Source organism: Vanellus vanellus, assembly GCF_965231255.1.
Source record: "Vanellus vanellus genome assembly, chromosome: 2".
Lineage (NCBI taxonomy): Eukaryota > Metazoa > Chordata > Aves > Charadriiformes > Charadriidae > Vanellus > Vanellus vanellus.
Genome location: NC_138906.1, coordinates 33299256 through 33318935, shown reverse-complemented (window position 1 = coordinate 33318935; position 19680 = coordinate 33299256). Strand labels below are relative to the sequence as shown.

At 42.3% G+C, this 19680-nt stretch overlaps 1 protein-coding gene across 1 annotated transcript in view; it reads left to right on the top strand.

The window, feature by feature from the left end:
• Window positions 1–3819: 3819 nt before the first annotated feature.
• MEOX2 (mesenchyme homeobox 2) overlaps window positions 3820–19680 on the top strand; it is a 52876-nt gene continuing 37015 nt past the window's right edge. The window contains exon 1 of the mRNA XM_082479981.1: window positions 3820–4616. Coding sequence (XP_082336107.1) covers window positions 4106–4616 — 511 coding nt within the window. The 5' untranslated portion in view covers window positions 3820–4105. The remainder of the gene's footprint in view (window positions 4617–19680) is intronic.

Genomic DNA, 19680 nt, shown 5'->3' with positions numbered 1-19680 from the left:
CAAATTGCCATGGAAAAATACGAACTGATCATAATTACAGTACAATAAAACCTCGTCCTCTTGCTTTGGTAGGCTCTTGAGTACAATAAAATCTTTGGCTAAAATAAACTGAATTCATATTTGTAAGCTTTCTCTTTGACAGTAAGGAAAATATTCTTAAATGGCGTAAATTGTTATCTTTTTGCTGACTTCAACAAAGCTATGACCATCTATACCACTCAAACAGTGGTCCCCAGGTATGACTATCTGATTTTACTGTAATATGCATATTGCAAATATGCAAACCAGACACTAGAAAGAACTGTTCAAGAATCCTACTTACATTCTGATAAATACTCAGGAAGATGGTGCTTTCAGCCTCCAACGTAAAAAACTGAGCAAGACTACAAAAGTCCTGAAGAGGAGGAATTGTACACTGGTTCATTCAGGTCAATTTTCTATGATCTCTTTCCCCATAAATCGTAAGTTAAAAAAAAAAAAACAAACACACAACCAAAAACACCACCAAACCCGAAAAACAAAGCGAATGCAAATATTAGCCCATACATGAAAATATAAATGATGTTCCAAACTGTGTTGGCTCCAGATGTTTTTATGAGTTAAACGGTTTACTGTTTTCATATATTTAAAACATTCTATTTTTTCACTTGATGTTGTAAGCTTTGGGCAAACTTGCTGGCATTGATTTAAGTTAACGCTTTTGTACCACATGTAGGTCAAACGCACATTCTGAAAAGATACAGTATGAACGAGAATTCAATCATTAGTATTGAGAGGTAACAACTGCTTACACTTTCTTCAGCAATTATTTCACTGAGAAGCTTTGCACTGAGGCTTTCTTTGACTGAAAAGTCATAAATTTTTACAAAGGATGGTATCGTATAGCAATAGTTATTTGATAACTCTGCACAGAAACTTTTTGAATCGTTTCAGTAAGCGTTTGAAGTTGTTTATTTGCCTCAACATTAGTTGCCAATATTGCATTTTCCTTATATTGTTTAAAATGAAAGGCTAAAGCTCTACAGAGATTTGCATTTTCAGTTCTTGTGTGCTTAAAATCTCATGTTAAAGAAGTAATAAGAACACTTGATCTAGGACTTGCATACTTATTAGGGGACTCAGGAGCCCAAGGAAGCACAGTCCCGAATATTCAGATTTGATTATGAAGCTAATGGCAAACACTTTGCCGTGCCATTACGACTTTGCTATTGCGTTCCTCCTGTTTTTTCCTTCTTCACCTTTTGCAGCCTCTCCTACCTCTCCCTCAAAAAGCGCTATTTGGCTCCATCTCTTATTTCTCTTGGAAACCTAATCTTTCTCCCTCCCCCTCGCACCCTCTCACTTTCTTCATTGTACTTCACTTACTTCACTTTTTTTTTTTTTTTTTTTTTTTAATTCTGTGCGAGAAATCCTGTGCGGCCATCCCCTAGAATTTAAAAAAAAAAAAAAAGGCTTTTTTTTTTTTTTTTTACACTGGCTTGGGGTTTGGGGACTTCCCTGGCCCCTTCGCATCTCTGGCGGTGTCAGGGCTTCAGCGGTGGCGGCCCTTGCAGGAGGGGTCCTGGCATTCCTCTGTGTGTCCCCACCTCCGCGGCCCCGGTCGCTGCCCCGGTGTCGTCCCCCCCCGTCCCCCCTCCGACGGCGCCTGGCCACCGCGGCCGGGGCGGGCGGGCTGACAGCAGCAGGTTGGAGAGGCGCGGAGAGGTGCGGAGGGGAGCGGCCGCCGGGGTGAAGGGGTGTGCGGGGGGGAGGGGGGCCGCCCCGCCGCTCCCCGCTCTCCCACCTGGGGCCGCCCGCCGCCGGCCCCGCCGCCCGCCCCCGCAGCCCCTCGGGCCGCCGGCGGCGGGGAGACGGGCCGGGGCCGGCGGGGCCGCTGCGGGCGCGACGCACCCCGCCGGTAACTAGCTGGCATGGTGGCAGTGCCGGGTTTTCTGAGGGACACCACCACCCCTGTGCTCGCAGCCCGGCGAGTTAGCAAACCCAAGAGGGGTTCAGGCACTGAGTTTTCTTTGTACTCCTCTCTTTTAATATTAGAGCACATATTGAAACGATAAACACAATGAAAAGCACAAAATATTTCATCAGTGTTGTAACTGTATATTTCCTTTATTCTGAAGAAATATCAAGTTTTGAACAGTGCACAGAGGCAGCAACTTCTGCTTTGGACGCCACTCTCTTTTTAAAGACCGCATTGTTACAGTTAAATCTAAAGACAATTTTTAAAAAGCATTAGATGTCAGAAAAGGGGGGAAAATCTTACCGTCGAAAGACTGCTGCAGGTTCCAGCTCAGCCTGAAACTGCAGGGAAAAGTGGAGCAGCTGCTGAACAAAAGTTTTAGATTTTTTTTTTTTTAGAAAGTCTGCAAAACTAATTTCCCACAAAATAGGACTCAATTTCCGTTTAAGAAACTAGCTCTTGCAAATCTCATACAATTCCTGATTTTTTCCAAGAGCAATTGAAATTCATTTTATCTTTCGCACATGGACCCAAGAATTTAGACTTAAATTGCAGGAGCGCAATGGTTTTCCTTTTTTTTTTTTTTTTTTTTTAATTTTGATTTGGGGGAGGAGGAGGAGGAGGAAGGTAGAGCGAGGAGGAAGGGCTAAGGAACAAAACGTTTCCGCAGTGGGCACCTCTTTGGTCAGTGATCAATAAATGCGTTATCCTAATTTAAACCAGTTAACAGTCGCCTTCGTGGCTACTGTTAATTCCACTACACGCATGTTAAAAGAATAAAAAAAAAAAAAAACAAATAAAGCCAAGCCCAGACTCTCTAGGTTGTCCCTCTTGAGCCACTAAAGACCACAACGAAGGAAATTAAGATCCCGGGAATTAAAATTATGCGAGTTCTCGTTTTGAAGGGGCAGGGGGCGAAAAGGGACACTTGTCTTTCTCCGGCCAGATTTGATGGAGAACCGATTTGATGGTTCCTTTGTGGATCACCCCACGATGCTTTGGGGGGGGGGGGGGGAGAACGTGAGGTGCGGGCAGGACGCCGGGGCAGCGCTGCGGTCCCTCCCGGGGGCCGGGGCGGTGGGTGCGGGCGGAGGATGGATGGTGGGGTGGTGGGGTGTGGGTGTGTGAACGCTACGCACCCGTGGTCGCACCGCGCTGCTGCTGGGCGCGGGGGATGGCGGCGGCCGACCCCGGCCCCGGCCCGCTCCGCACGCCGCCGCGGCCGCCTGCGCGCCGGGCCGCGCTGCTCCCTCCCACCTGGGCGCGCAGGTGAGGCGCTGCCGAGCGCCCTCCGCCCCCCCTGGGAAGAAAGGGGCGGCGGTAGCCCCCGCACCCCCGTTTGCCACCCCCGAGTAAACCTCACGCGTTTCGCTTCAGGTCTTTATTGCCCTCCCCTGCCCGCTCCCCGGGGGGCGGTGGCACCCCGAGCCGCCCCGGCAGCCCCGACGGGGCGGTGATGGCCCCGCGGGGGCACTACCGCCCCCCGCCCGACCTCCCTCCCCTCCCTCCCTCCTCCGCCGATCCGGCCTCCCCGGCCCCGGGGCAGCCCCGCCGGGCGCCGCGGCGGGGGGGGGGTGAGGGGAGGGCGTGCTCCCTGCGGCCCGCCCGGGCGCAGGGGGAGGCGGGCTGCGCCCCCGCCGAGCCTCCCCCACCCCCCCACCCCCCCGTCGCTGCCGCGGGTGCCCGGGGCGCGGGCGCGCAGCGCTGCCGCCCGCTGACGGAGCGGCTCGGCGCGGGGACGGCGCTGGCGTTTTGGAGGGAGTTTGCATGTGGTCAGTGCTGTGTTGCTAAGCCAGCCCCCAGCTCACATTACACACTACTGTATTTATAACCTCTCGGAGCTGTTTCCCCCTTCAAGCAGTTCTCTGGGACCACCTTCTATTGGCTTCAACCTCTCCCACTTCTTGACATCTGAGCAGCTCTGAGAAAGGCTCATCTAGGTCCGAGTGTTTACGCAGCGGAGACTGGCCACTAGGGCTAAAGACCTGGATTATCTGAGCTCAGCTGCCTGCTGCAAAGTCTGTCGTTGCCGTTTTGGAAAAAAAAAAAAAATCCCAACCCCGATCTGTTTACAGTGAAAGTTGACAAAGGGTGGTGAAGTTGGATCTTTCCTAAACTCTCCTGCCTGGAACCTGAGACTTGCATGCCATGGATCACACACTCTTTGGCTGCCTGCGCAGCCCCCATGCCACTGCGCAGAGCTTGCACCCTTTCTCCCAGTCTTCTCTTGCCCTGCATGGAAGATCTGACCACATGTCCTACCCTGATCTGTCTTCTTCTTCTTCCTCTTGCATAATAGCGGGATACCCCAATGAGGAGGGCATGTTTGCCAGCCAGCATCATAGGGGGCACCACCACCATCACCATCATCACCACCACCACCACCAGCAACAGCAGCACCAGGCTTTGCAGACGAACTGGCACATTCCTCAGATGTCGTCTCCTCCCGCCGCGGCCAGGCACAGCCTCTGCCTTCAGCCCGACTCAGGAGGACCCCCGGAGCTGGGCAGCAGCCCCCCCGTCCTGTGTTCGAACTCTTCCAGCCTGGGCACGAACACCCCCACGGGGGCAGCGTGTGCGCCAGGGGACTATGGCAGGCAGGCTCTGTCCCCGGTGGAAACAGAGAAGAGGTCCGGGAAAAGGAAAAGCGACAGCTCAGGTAAACGGCTCACGCTTTCCCCTGCAGGGCGGGACCCCCGGGCGGAGGGTGCCGGGGGAGGGGGGGAGCAGTGCCGCCGGGCCACGGGTCCCCCGCCGCGGCTGGGCTCGGCTGGGCTGGCCCCGGCCGCCGCCGGGCTCTCGCCGCCCGCTGACACCGGGCTGCCGGGTCTCTCCTTCCGTCTCCAACGCGCTCTCGGCATCTCCATCATTAAAGCGAGCTTTATTAGAGTTACCGGGGGGGTGGCTAGGGGGGAAATAAAAAGGCAAAATCCAGCACGTGGTAGAGCATGAAATCAAGGTGGTGGTGTGTGGTGGTGGTGGTGGGGGGGAGAGTTTCCTACAGTCGAGGAGAGAAACGCTTGTAGTTTGGGTGAGGATTTTAGCATCTGGTCCCGCGTCCCCCTCCCCCCTGCCCGATACGCCACCTCTGCTTCAAAATTCGGAATATAGCGCGCTCCTGCCCCTCCGCCCCTTCGCCGCGGAGCTGACTGCGGTTCCGAGGCGGTTGCACAACGCTTGGGAAGGCTGCCTTGGAAGCGGGGACTGGGGAGAGGAGCTGATGCCTTGCTGCACTGGAGGATCTGGGTGCGCCTGCATCAAATCCGCAGCATGGACGGGGCAAAATTTGGAGTCTGTAGAGCAAACGGGTGAACGGGAGTTTTAGAAAGCTGCTTCGCTTCACTTTGCTGGTGGCGGGGGCGGAGGGAAGGAAGGAGCTGTCTGACTTTTAAAATTAGTGCAATTCTTACTTAAAGACAAGCGTAGAAACATGTAGACCCACAGTCATTCCAGGGCGATGATTTGGCATTGCTGAGCCTGCAAAAGAACTTGACATAATCTCTGCTTTTTAAAAAGGCAAAGCCTGTCAAAGTCCCGCTCTGACAAAAGCCACTCGGCATAGGCAAACGCGACTGATGGCACTTCCGTTAGAGCGCGCATAAACCGGGGGGTCATCAAAAATATACTGAGATGAGCAGGAGGCACTTGAAAAAGAGAGGGCTCGACAGTTTGAAAACTCAAGAGCAGGCGTAGCGAATTGTTTGTTATCGAGGAAGAGAAAGTGAAAGGCTTTTCCAGATATTTATGAAGTTCACAACTGAAACCGTGACCTCTTTGACTTGAAATCTGGTGGGCTTGGTAAAGTGGTAAGCGACAGAAACTATTTTAAAAAATAACCCTCAAGGATACCATCATTTTCTTCATTGTCCACTACGTTAAGAAACGTTTAGAGCAATTCAGGATGGCTTTAACTGGATTTTATTTTACACAGCTGGTCTACGGGCTAAAAACTCTTCCAAGATTAAAAGCCGTATTTAGTTAAAACACTGGTGGCAAAATCTCTTGTTGCATCTTCGTTACATCTTATGAAATAAAAGGAATTCTCTGATTTCATGAGGTGTATGAACAATGCTAAAATTTGTGTTCCAGTTACTACTGGGAAAATAAGTGGATGCCTGTCGGTGTAAGGATTTACTGTATTTTACAGTCTATTTAAAGCTGAAGGAAAAAAGGAAATCGGTCCCTTTCACTGTCAGGGAAGTATCTGTATTGCTTTCTGTTTATTTCATTTTGCAATGCAAACAAAAACAAAACCAAAAAAAGCCAGTGGGGAATGTCACAAAGCTTACCCTGCAGTGACTGGAGCCTTCCACTGGATTTAGTGGACAAGGGTTCGAGTCTTCAGCCATGGTTACGCTTATCCTGTGTTGTACTCCCAACCTCATTTTCTAAGAGATTCTGAAGATCAAGGCAGGTAACTATTTCCTCCTCCCTTCCCCTAAGAAAATACATTATGTCCGTTCACGCAATTGTGAATCTCTCAAACTGAAAAGAGGCATCTTTTGACGACAACTGGGTAGCTGCTGTATCTTTGGTTTTTCTTCAGAAAAGCCTGAGTTTTGGGCTGAACATTTAACCCCACCCCTTTATTAATCCTGAACTCTGGTGCTAGATATTTAATGCCCTTCTAATGTATGGCAGCAAGAACTTTTTTTAAGTCGCTGCTTTGCTATATTTGTCATCTATAATTGCCCCTCTTTTGATTAAAATTCATCCCCTTTATTTCTCATTAATCGGTTTTGGGTTTTTTTTTTAAACAAATTACCATACTTGAAAGATTTTCGTCCACGCCTTCCCCACTTTTTGGAGGCATATTCATCACACTTGGAACTACTTCAATAGCCATTTGTATAAAATCCTAATAGTAAATAACTAAGAAGTGAAGAGAGACTGTTTAAGTTTCAGTGCCAGCATTCTGAGACAATTATTAATGCTGTTGCTTATTTACAGATACATTTCCTCTCCTTAAGCATATCACTTAAAGCCACAGAATGTTCAGTGTTTTCTTGAGCACTGAATCTGTTCCGCATTTCAGAGCTGAATTAACCTTAGGCTACCCCTTTCTTGCACTCCTTTGCTTTCGTTCCTCAACGTTTAAGATCAGGAACGTTGATTCATAAAGCTTGAGTTTATAGATAGTGTAAAGAAAGCAAAACGTGGACATTCCTTGTATCATTTGTCTCCCAAACTAGTCACTGTTGCTCAGCCATATAGATACTCTGAAAATTTACCAGCAGAGGTAACCCATTTTCCTTATTTGTTCTGATGGCGGGAGTGTAATTTTTTAAGTTATAAACAGAAATGGAGAAGACGAGCAAAATTTTGGACGACGGACTGTATGTTTGTCCCTGTGCTTGCTCTTTTTGCTGGGAATTCACGTATTTCAGGGGAATGGGAGAACAGAAATATTTTTCACTATGCTTTGTTGTACTTTTGTTTGCGATAGAGAAAGCAAGGTGAAATGTGTTAGTTTTATAAACTGTCTGACTTACAGTTTTCTTTTGCCCTAACCCAGGTTTTAAGCAGTTTGGGAAGTTCCCTTTGAAGATATTGAATAGGCTGCCACAGAACAGGGTGAAATTGTCAACTGTTCTTGTTGTAAAGGTCTGGGAAATACTGCTTACTTAGTCATCGCCTCCCGCGTGCTACAGCTGTCAGTGTCTCCAGGTTTTGTAGTCGCTCTGTCATTATCTTCAGAACATTCCTTTCAACCTGCGTAGGCCCAGAAGTGGGTCAGGAAACTTGCACGCGGGTTGAGGAGTGATGCACACAAATCTTTAGATGTTAACGTTTTGCAGTGAGTAATGGCATCTGCCTCCTTGCCTTTGTAACTCAGCTCTGCATATGTCAAGGATGTAGGAGGAAAAAGACGATACTAAATTTGAGGCTAGGTTGCAAATAAATTCGCTTATTTTAAAGCGCACTAATGGTCAGAATTATCTGTGTGCTAATGAGGTGCGGATGAAAACCATGCTGAGTGGATAAAAAACATATTCTTGGAGCGCTTTGTTGCTTTGTGGTACGCGTTGTTCTATATGGAATATTTTGGATTTTTCTGATGCCTCCCCTTCTCGTTACTTGCCTGTGACTTCTGAGGCCATTTTATTTCTTGTTTTTATAGAGTAGGTTTTGATTTTCAGACGATGCAGAACACGTCAAATGCAAAATGACTACTGCGATTGTCTAGGTTGGCTTACTTAGGTCCAAGTTTTCTTAAAACTTCAGTCGGGAGGAAAGCATATTAATGACTATATAGAAAGAACAATCTAGGGTTACTGAGAAATGTGAAAAGAAAGTGAATCTGGTAGCCTTACGGAAGCCTACAATGCCATGGCCAAAAAAAAAATAATCACTACTATGCTGAAAATATTAGGGGGGAGGCTGAGTGGTGTTGAAGGAGTTCTAAGCACTACAACTATTCAAACATTTAATTGTGATAGATAAGTATATGGTATAAGAAAATTTGATTCCAGTTAAAGACTAATGTAAATAACACATGCCCCCAGGTGTAAGAAACCTTTTTTTAATGTTGTGTTTTTTTTTTTTTTTAAAGTTTAATGTGGATAAATGTTTTTATATGGCACAGATTTCCAAGGAAAGGTAATAACAACTATTCATATTTTTGACTGTATTTACAATAGTATCATATAGAAACACTGCTGTTGAACATACAAAAACATTTCAGGAATCTGGTGTTTCAATAGCTATTCAGTTGGTTTTTGTTCATTGCCAAATCACTCGAAAAGAAAACAATACTCTTTTTTCCAGTGTTTTAACATCTTTTATAACCTACCTATTCTCAATGTGCACGCAGTAAAAAGTTACATCTCTGGGGAATGTATTTTAAACACATCTAAATACCATAAATCATATGTGCTTGTTTGAAATGGTCTCTAAAAAGCAGGTAATTTTGATAAATGATTATAAATACTGCAAAATCATGGGTTTTGAGGACTTCTGATTGGTTTCTGAAACACATCAGTAAGAAAAATGAGCTGCACACTTGTAGTCAAAAAGAACTGTGTAACTGATTCATCAATATGTCTATGCTTTTCAGCGTGGTTGTAAACGGAAGCAAGAAAAATACATAATAAAGCATAGTTTTTATGGAAAGAGTTAATTTGTTTGGGATCCAGTATCAAAGCATCACTTACCATTAAAAAAACCCCCAACAACAACAAGAAAACACCTCTGTAGAATTCATAAATGAAACAAGTTCAAAATCTGATGAATAATAATAATATTTTTAGGAGAAAACTTTTAAGGCTGATTGCTTAGCAAATGTTGGTCTACCTAGTGGGATACTTGCTGGATTGTTTAATAGATGAAAATTTGCAATATGTTCACTTTCACTCTCAGGAAATAACAATCAGGAACTTTTCTAGGACTGTAAAATTTTTAAACACTATTTAACTGATACATTCTCAGAATTCTTTGCCTATGGCCAAAGAGTAATTTTGTGTGGACAGAAATAAGTATAGCCCCTAATTAAGTATTTCTGTCTGTTTATATATATCATTCAGTAGGATTTACACTCTCTTCCCCCCTCCTCCCCCCCCAACATTTTAGAAACATCAGGGTCCCAATCCAGACGTTTACTGGAGAACAAATGCTTTTGTGTGAAGGTCTATTGACTCTACTGGAACTACTGAAATGCTCAAGGTTTTTTAAGCCCTTGGAGCTTATTTCTGTTACTCTGTTTTAAATCTTTGGCACAGAAATGTAATTGCATGTTATTCTTTTATTATTTGGTATTAAGCACTATGAAGGATCCCAGTCTTCAAAGCAAAGCCACCGAGGGGTCTGGATGGGTAAGAAGTGTGGTACTAGAACCAAATGCAGAAGGAGATATGGACACATGGGGATTGAGGATCCAAACATTCTGGCAAACATTCTGGCGAAAATGTCACTAAAACTTTTAAATAAGTCATGGCTGCAGTTACCTTTCAGGATTTTTAAACAACTGTTGCATGGTAGGGGAATAAAAATGCTTTATTATTCTTGTAGTTATTAATTGATAAAATATTAGGATTGCCCGATTGTTTGAGCATTGACAATTCAGTGTTGTCTGTATAAATTGAATTTTAATTTCATTGGTTTTAACATACTAGGATAAAATTTGTCCTAACATATCTAGCATAACTTTGCTACTATTTTGCACAGTAAGTAATCAGATTCCGGATTTTTTTTTTTTTTTGTGTCGTACTCGTTTCCCTTTTTAGACATGCTAATTATTTAATAAGTGCTTTTTAATTGAGCCTATTAACTTGCCTATAGTTTGCTGTTTGGAAATAGTCATTCTTTAGTGATGTGATGGCTCAATATGCTGTGTCTTTGAAGTTCTCAAGAGCAGGATTGAGTTCTGTGTCTTGAAATTCAAGGGAAGGTGACAACATTATCTTTGTTGCTGTCTGCTAATAATCCGATATTGCTCACCGGATTATTGCTTTCAGCAAATACAATGTTACATGGCAGTATGAGCGGTCGCTGTAGCATGTTTCTTTCAGCAGCAAAATGTATTCTACCAAGCAGTTTTTTTAGTCTCCGGAAAGGAAGCAAAGTAAATCTGGTTTCATCTGCTAGAAGGAGGAAAGTTTAAATCCATCAGTAAAATGTAGTTACGGTGGGGTTGGGTTCAATCCTTATTTTCCCTATGTTATCCTATGTCCTTGTTCTAATACACTTAAGAATGCAACTTGAAAGGACGTGAAAGGAAAGTCATATTTTTTAAATATAAATACTTGCATGTGTCGGTAATAAGGTTTCTAACTAAAATAGTGTGGTGTTAGAGAAGCTTGATAAACAGTGCTGGAGGCTACTTCATTACATCAGTGCACAGTTGGGCACTGAACCCAGCCTTATGATCTGTCTCGAGCCTGTGCCCTATCCTTTTATGTCTGTTTCCCCAACCTATACAATGGCAGTACCAGTGCTTCCCTTCCATTTGTAAAGTACTGTAAGCTTTTATGTGACGAAAAGCTTTGTGTGTGCGTGTGTGCGCGCGCTTGCTTTTTTTAGTAGGCTTTAAAGACTTACAGATCTGCATCATCGTTTCTCAAGTATTACTGGTGGCAGGGTAGGGGCGAGACGGTGCGCTGCCACCCCGCAGAAAAAGCCTTCCTCCCACTACGCAGCGGGGCAGTGCCATCACCTTTACCAGCCTGAGCTCGTGTGGCTGCAGAGGTGTGCACAGCAAGAAGTCATTTGGCTTCTGGGCTGGGCGTCCGGGGACTTTGATGGTCGGATAGCTGCTTTCCTGCTGTATTTAATGAAAGCTTGAATTAAAAAATCGCCTGATGTAATTGTGTTGGATGCACACAGTCTAGGCTTGTATGTATTTGAAGTATTTGGATCACTGAAAAAAGTTATTAAAATAAATGGTTTATAAACATACACGCTAAGGGAAGTTTCACCCAGAAGATATTGATGGCAAAACTCCCACTGATTTTTGGTAGTACCAGACTTTAAGACGTGCGTTCTTACTATGAATGTAGCTGAGCTTGGGAGAAGGAGATAGGCCAGTTAGCCGTGCTAGTGCTTATGCTTTTTGTGATACGCTGTCTCGCATGCTTCTAGCGGCAAACACAGCAAAGGAATGAATGCCTGTTTAAAAAACCACTGCAGCCATCGGTCTTAGTTTTCTGGTGTTTGTTGTCCTTGTTATTTATATGTATATTACAAACTCTGTGTCCTTTGATAAGTTTACCTAAACCGTATGTTTAAAATAATACTTTAATAGGAAAAAAATTTAAATCACACTGATGTTATTAAATCTCTGCTGATTTTATATATATATCTGTAATATCATTAGTGCAGAGTTGCGTCACTGTGTCCTAGTGTTCACTGAGTGATGTAAAGTGAGAAAAAATCATTAATATAATGGGATATAGTAGTAGACAGCTCACTGTCATACTTGAAAAGTTGCTTCTGAGGTCTTCTACTAAACTTTATAAATAGACAACTTTGTCAAAATTCTACTTCTTAACATCAATGATACTAAAGATGTAAACGTCATTGTAGATTAGGGAGGATGTCCTTCATTTTGAGATCTTGGACCTACAGAAGACAGTAACATACCTCCTATTCGGCACGTGAGTTTATTTTCAGTATGGAATTGTGAATTTTACAAATAGTTTTGGGGGTAGGTTACTTGACTGGAAGTTGTGCGTATTACTAAATAAGCATGTGATTATGCCTCAAAAGAAAAATCAGAAATCACGTTTGGAAATTGGCTACTGAATATTTTGTTGTTTAATGATGAATGTAATCATTCAATGCTATGCAGTCTGAAACCACTGGAGCTTCTTGCTCAGTACAAAGAAAAAAACATTCTGAACTTTATATCGAAAATTACCTGTGCTGAATAAACCCTGCAGTAGTGGGAAAAGGGGCCCTTAAAATACATAAACAGAAGAAAACATACATGAAAACTTAACAGGCATTTGAAAGAAAAGTTATTTTGTACTTGAACCTACGTTTCCTTTTATCTTTCTTTTCAATAAATGAAACAAAATAATTGACCAAACAGCAGAAGAAATAAGTCTCAAAGGAATGAGTCAAATCTTTCATTTATGATGGAAGAGCATAGTTTTACTAAACCAATAAAATCCAGTGGATTATGAAACCCTAACTGGAAGCCAAGTAATCTTTTTTCTTTCTTTCTTTTTTTTTTTTTTTATGAAGCTGCTTCTTGGACTAGAGAAAAATTGGTTGATTGAACATTATTTTATAGCAAATAGGATATGAAAAACTAAAACTGAAACAGATTACTGCAGGCTTTTAAAAGTCCTTCTTCCTTCTGCATTCTCTCAGATCTCTAATAGCTGTTTTTTATTTTTAGCGAGCCTGAACAAATGCGGCCTTACATAAACTGGGTAAGATGCACTTCAGTGGCCTCTGCCACCATTGTGAGTTTTAATTCTTAGGCTGTGATCCTACGATGATGCCAGTATGCATTTAATTTTGTATGTTGGGAGGTGAATGAAATCTTGGGTGCACTAAAGTCAAAACTAACTACTGAGTGGAGCCAGGACTTCACAGCAGAAGTCGTCGTATTACTTTGATACAAACACACCCGAAGTTAAGTGTATGTTTACACATTTTGGTGAATTGGGGGCATTAGTCACTTAAATTTACCAAGCGGAAAAAAACGTTTCCCACTTTGGTCCTTCTAAAAATAGATACTAAAAAATCTGTTGGACATATGTGGACTGACAATATAGCTCTGAAGAGAGTTGAATGAACCGTGGGGTTTTCTACCTGCCAAGCGAAAAATGGCATATTCTAGAAGTATGCAATGTACCCTCAGCGTGCATGAGGGCTTCTTTGGAAGGGGGTGTTTTTCCAGGGTGCGTGAGGCTCCTCAGGCACACAGGTCTCTCTCAGTAGCTTTTTAAGTCTTTCATTGTCTTACAGCTGGTGCAGAATACCAGAACGCTGTAGGCTCCGTTCTCGTAGGGTATGTGGACAGGCAAAACCTACTTGTTAAAATGTGCTTATTACTGTAAAAAGAATGGTAGGAACAGTGACTAGATGTCTCCTAAATTAAAGAAAATATCATTTGGTTTAGTGAAGGAAAAAGAGCTGAAGTCAGATGCGTTGATAAACTATACGATGGCATATTTGGCACAGCTTTGGTACACTGAGGTGTCAATGGAAGCCCGGGCGGCTACGCTGACGTTGGCCGCTCGAAAATGCCTTGTAAAGCTTTGTGCTGAGAATACCAGACAGTATTTTCTGCCAGAAGAAAACAGCAGTCTAATGGGGGCTAAGGCGTGTTCACTCCTTTTGAATTGGTATTTTCTGAACTAGACTTTAAAACCTAGTAAAAGTCCACGAGTCACGCTCGCCTTTTGTAGGGCTTAGGGAGAACTGAGAACATTGCAAGTCCTTTGCGCTTTGGAATTACTGATTTGATTGACTCAGAATTGACACAGTAATATTAAGCTCTTTTTTTTTTTCTTTTTTTTTTTTTTCCTTTCTATATTCTTGTTTTGGGAGTACCACAATGACCTCAAGCCACAGCTGTGTGTTAAGTCTTTGCGTTCCTGAGGACATTAGAACAATACACACTAATGGTCTCACTCCCGGCTCCCTCTCCTTCCCTCCCTCCCTCTCTTCCTTTTTTTGCACAAGTCCATTTCTGAAGGAGTGTACGCCTGTATATCCTTTCAATTGCCATTTATCCTTGCAGAATGAGCACTTTCTTTACTGCAAAACAAACAATACCACCCTTTACCTTAATCAGTTTTCCATTAGATGTTAAGCTACAATAACTGAAGAACCGCAGTGATCCACTAAATAGAACAGTTCTGTTAGGTAATGTTAGTCTGTTAGGCAATGCAAGATGAAGCAGTTATGGATCAGCGGAGCAGAGTCAGATAAAAATATGAGGCTTCATTAGCAGTTGTCCGTAAGGCATCTTGAATCCGCAGCATTATCTTTTCTTGTATTATTACCACTTTAATTTACATGATTCTCTAATAGATTATATTATTGGGCCAATGAAAATAGTTAGTATTCTTTTGTCTGTATTATTTGTTTTTATGAAGCAATTTATTATTATTAAAAGCAGTAAATAGAACAACTTAAATTATAAATTAAAAAAATGATGTGAATACACACAGGAGAAAAAGCTGGAGACAGGGGCGCAAATATTGTGGGTTGGTTTACATCATGAAGAAATACGCTGCCAAACTTTCCTGTAGCTTTGGTTTAGCTTTGCTTTTTAATTTTTTTTTCTCCACTCATTCTGACCCCTTTGCTTTTTACACTTCGATACATAGCTACAACTTTACAAGGCAAACATCTTTATTGCTTTAATGTGAGGGTATGTACTGAAATCTAACTGTATTCAAACCCTGTAAAGCTGTCTTTATTTCACTGGTTCCAAACCGAAATTTAGACATTCAGAGAAGGCGCCTATTGGGTTTGTAGTCTGCTGGCATGAGAAATATCAGAGATTTAATATTTTTGTATTTGCAAACATATCACAAGAGCTTTGCCAGACATGACACCCAAACAAACACTTCTTTTGGATAGAGATTGGGTGTTTCAAGTACAGTGGCTAAATGTGTCCAGCCGTTTTGAAGTACGTTTGGTGAAATACAGCTTACAGAATGACCCAGTCCTTCAAAGATCTTGGGTAAGCCGTTTTCCTTCCCTCCTGCAAAAGTCACTCGGTGCTTTGCCAGGCTGTGTACTGATGCTCTAATTCTGTCGAAGCTTAGGTTACTGTGTATTATTCTGTTGGAGTTAACAGTAGAATGTTGAAAAAGTTCAGCACAGGCACGTCGGTCGCTACTTTGATTCCTTCAGCTTGATGGTGTGTGACTAAGAAATGTTTGTAGTTCCACAACATATGGGTAGATACCATAAAAATATTATTTATGGAGGCTCTGGCTTGCCTTGTGTTTTTCAAGCATGTTTCCACAACTAATTGATAGTCTTAATTCACACACACACAAACTAAAAGCTGCATCCATGTTAATCTCGAAACGTATGGTTGACTTGATTATGTGGATAAGTAGAAAGCTTGATGCTACTCATATATTGGAGTCTGGCTACGTGCTATTGCTGGCCTATTAATTAAAAGGACCTTGTTAACATATCAGCAGACTCTTATCACAAAAGGCACAGGTGAAATCCACACTCAGCTAGAAATGCTAGTACTGCTTTTATCTGAGGTGTTCACATGAAGCTACATGGAGCCTTATTTGGCGGGGGGTACATGTTCCCTAAATACCTCTAGAGGAATATTTCTGCAAGTTTGGGAACTGAAGCAAGTCCAGGGAATGTGTGTAGCCTGTTGCACAACAAGCACAAAAAGGTCTCACTAATCAGCCTTTGCACCTTCCCCGCCATGTCATTTAATGTCTCCTGTATCTCTGCTCTCCATAAAGCCGAAGAGCTAGCTTTATGCAGTTAAAGTTGGTTTCTTTAGAAAAGCAGACAGCACTTCCTTTCCTTCCAGGGCGAGAATGCACAGACACAGGAAAAAAGGCTCACAAAAGAGAGCTGGGGGTAAGCACAAAGCATTTTTATACAGGGGCAAAACGACTTTGTCCTTGGTTTCCCCAGGACAAGGCCATGGGCTGCTGCTTGTTCTCAACGGGGTAAGAACTGTGGGTTAGACCATCTTATTTTGCCATGAGAGTTTGCAAGTTGCTTTTATCAATCTTCTCTCTCTTCTACATGTTTTCAGACTGTTTTGCAAATGGTTTTTATACCACTTAGCAGAAATCAAAAGCTGTTTTCCTGCCCTGGCCCTCTCTTGGCTCCTATTTTAACCCTGCCAAAACCAAAGCTGATGAAATAATCCTACCATTCAACCATACCCTTTTGAAATTCCCTTCCTAGAATCCTTCTTCTAGTTCCAGCTTATCCTCTCAGAGTTAAACTTACTTCCCTGCAAGGCATTGCCCAACTGCTGCTCAGCCGATGTTTTGGATCCTGTTTCTTATCTACCTCGATGTTTTCTCAGTGCTATCTTAAGTGTGTTCTTCCTTTTTCCATTCACACTCTTCTGTCTTCAGTACGGCTCACATACATTCAAGAAACATCCATAAGCCATATTCTGTCACTATCCCATCGATCCCAAACCATCAGTTGTTTTACTGTGAACTTACTTTTGGTAACAGTAGGTCATTCGTGGCTCTTGTATGCGTTTATGGCGTGTAAGAAAAGTGTGCAAGGCTGAGAGTTAACAGGAAAAAAAAAGAGAGAGAAAAAAAAAAAAGATGTTTCATGTCCTCTCTCTTCCCTTCTTGAGGTTTTAACTTCATAAAGGTGTGCACCACAGAGCAGATTCTGTAAACAGCTATAGTGGAAATCAAGCATGACCCAGACATGACAGTGCTGATGGTTAATATTTAATACCGGTGATGTACCCAGTGTTGAGCAGAGCTGTGTGTAAAATGGGAGTATTTGAAACTCAACCAAATGAGTGAAAAAAAATGAATCTAACTTTCTTAAAATGCACTCTTTTAATTCCAAGATTTTAGGTAATAATTACTTGTGCCAGAAAGAATGTGCTTCAAGGAAAGTAGAGTCTCATTTTGAAGGGGCCTGCAAACTCTTTAAATAGCATTGGCAATTTGTCCTTTCACTCTAATTTTTGGTAAGAAGAACTTTGAAAACAGGAAAATATTTTTTTTGTGATTCCATTTCATTGATATAATAGACATGAACATACATTCGCTGTGCGTGTGAGTGTGTGCGTGCATGAGTGTATCAAATCTAAAATAACAGCAGATAGGGACCTGGATAGGCCACTTGATTTGACTGAACCAGCACTTGGTTATGCTCTGCTATTTTATTCCTAAATGTGTTTTAAAGCAGTTTGAGGAAGACGAGGGAGCTGCAAGCAGGGAGAGAAAAGAAAAGAAAAGAAAAGGTACAGGAGTCTTGCTGATACCTTTTGAATGCTTGGGCTTGGCAGTTTTGCAGTTATTTTCAGTATCTATTTTTTCAGTGTAATATCAGCAAATAGAGCGCGTGGTGAAATTTCAGAAGATATTAAATCTGAACTCTGGAGACATAAATTCACATGAGGATCAGATCACAAGATTGGCTGCTTTCCGGCTAGTCTCCAGTGGGCTTTTTTCCATATCACAAAAATCACCATACAGTTTGGCACAACCTTCAGGCGCAGTGAAGAGGGTTCTGTTCCAGGACTGAAATAGCCAACAGCACAAGATGCCAGAACTGAGGTGCATTTGCAGTGTAGGACGGAGACAGTTTTACAGCTTTTGTCTCAAGTCTTCTTTCCCCTTGCTAGGAATAAATCTCTCTGGGTTTTGGTAAACGTTGTATCAACTTTATAGAGGAAGGAGGGAGGAATGAGAGCTAACCTTAGTATTTGTGACTTTATAACTAATGAAAACCTAGAAGTGTGTTGTGTCGGTAACTCACATTTCTGCAGCACGCATTAGAATCTAATAGACAGTATTTGAAAAGATTTAAAGAAATTGGTAAACAGATAATTTTCTGGTCAAAATTGGAAAAAAAAATAAAATTGCAGTCTTCTGAAAGTGGAGTCCTGCTCCCTTCCCACACCTCCCATCAGCAAGCTGATGTTTCCAGCAACTTCAAAAACAGAAGACTTCTCTGTAATCCTCAATGTACATAAGGAACAGATTAAAGTCCTGATTTGCGAAAAAATTTGAGCATATGCTTAAGAACCACTGACTTCAATGGGAGTTAAACATGTCCTCACACACGCTTCTTGAACTGGAGACTAATAAGGATATTAAAAAGGATCAAGAGGCTGCCCCCCTTCAGGAAATGCTGCAAAACTGTCATAGCTGAAAGCTTTTTTGGTCATAATCATACTGACTTTCATCACTACCCTCCTCACCTCACTTCCAACCTGCACAAAGAGGAGAAAACAACCCTTCTCTCCCTCTCTCCCCCTCTCTTCTCCTCTCTTCTCTGTGCTACTCTATGCCAGGCTAAGCTTTCTCTGGCTCCAAAAAGGTGAGGAACTACAGACTCTGCAGTGTCCATTAGGGATGCCATTATTTCCAGTGTAATGAACGTGGATGGTGGTCAGATAGTACAGTGGATGATGGTTGAACAACTCCCCTGGGAGAATTAATTACAAGATAATTACATTGCTGTCTAGCTATGCAGACCTAGGAATGATTGGAAGGACATAAAACACAGTACAGGTTAAAAAAAAATTAAAAAAAAAAAAAAAAAGGAAACCTTCCTAAAAAGACACACGTAATTTACCTGGAGAAATCCTATTTACAGGGAAAAAGGTACCCCCTGCCAAACAGCAATCCATATTAATATTCTTTTATTAGACGAGTGACAGATGGAGTGAAGTAGTGATGACTAAAAGGCTTGAGTGTGGGTTGATTTCTTTCAATTCAGTATGACAAAATGGGTTATGTATATGGTTTGTGAGTGTGGTACTCATTTATTAACTGCTCATTTGGACTTTAAAAAATAGCTTGCCTTCATTAGCAGTCTCAGGAAACAGACTCCATGGTGTAATAAATCTCACTTGCAGGAATTTTGGCCTGATACTCATCTTAAAATACTCCAAACTTTCTTTTTCTGAACCTTGTCTCGTGCTCTACTACAGTCCTAAGTAATTTATCCCTTCTCTTCATCATTCAGCTTTAGAAGACAGTTCTCATGCATCCTTATGCACAGGCTTAGTTAATTTGGGGATGAGTCTTTGTTCTTATCTTCAAGTCATTAATTCCAAATTTTTTGTTTTATTTCCTTAATGAAAACTCTTTCTATAACTGAAGGTCAGAGGCAGCTTTGGCACAATGGCTGTTGAGCATAGTATCACTTACAGAAAATAATTTATGTAAGAATCATAAAGCAGTAGAAACATTAAACCTGAATATACTTTGGAAAAGAAAAACTGATGAGGAGAATGCTCATTAGGTATAGGAAAAGCTGAAAATGGACTCTGTTTCTTTCTGTCTCCCGTATTTTATTAAATTAGCTCATGTAAATTAGTAAACATGTTTCCTGCCAACTTTGTTTACGTGCTTCTTGAAGCAGCTTTCTTTCATTCAAGCCAGAAAAAAACACATTTCCATCCGTGGTTTTGTGTTTTCACTAGTCACTGTTTCCTTTGCTGCTGTGTGTATTGTAAAACTAAAATGAGATATCCATTTGTTCTTTACTTTTGTCCAGTGGAGTATACTTATTCATGAACCTGCTTGAGTTTTTTCTTGATGTTTCAGTATTCACTGAGA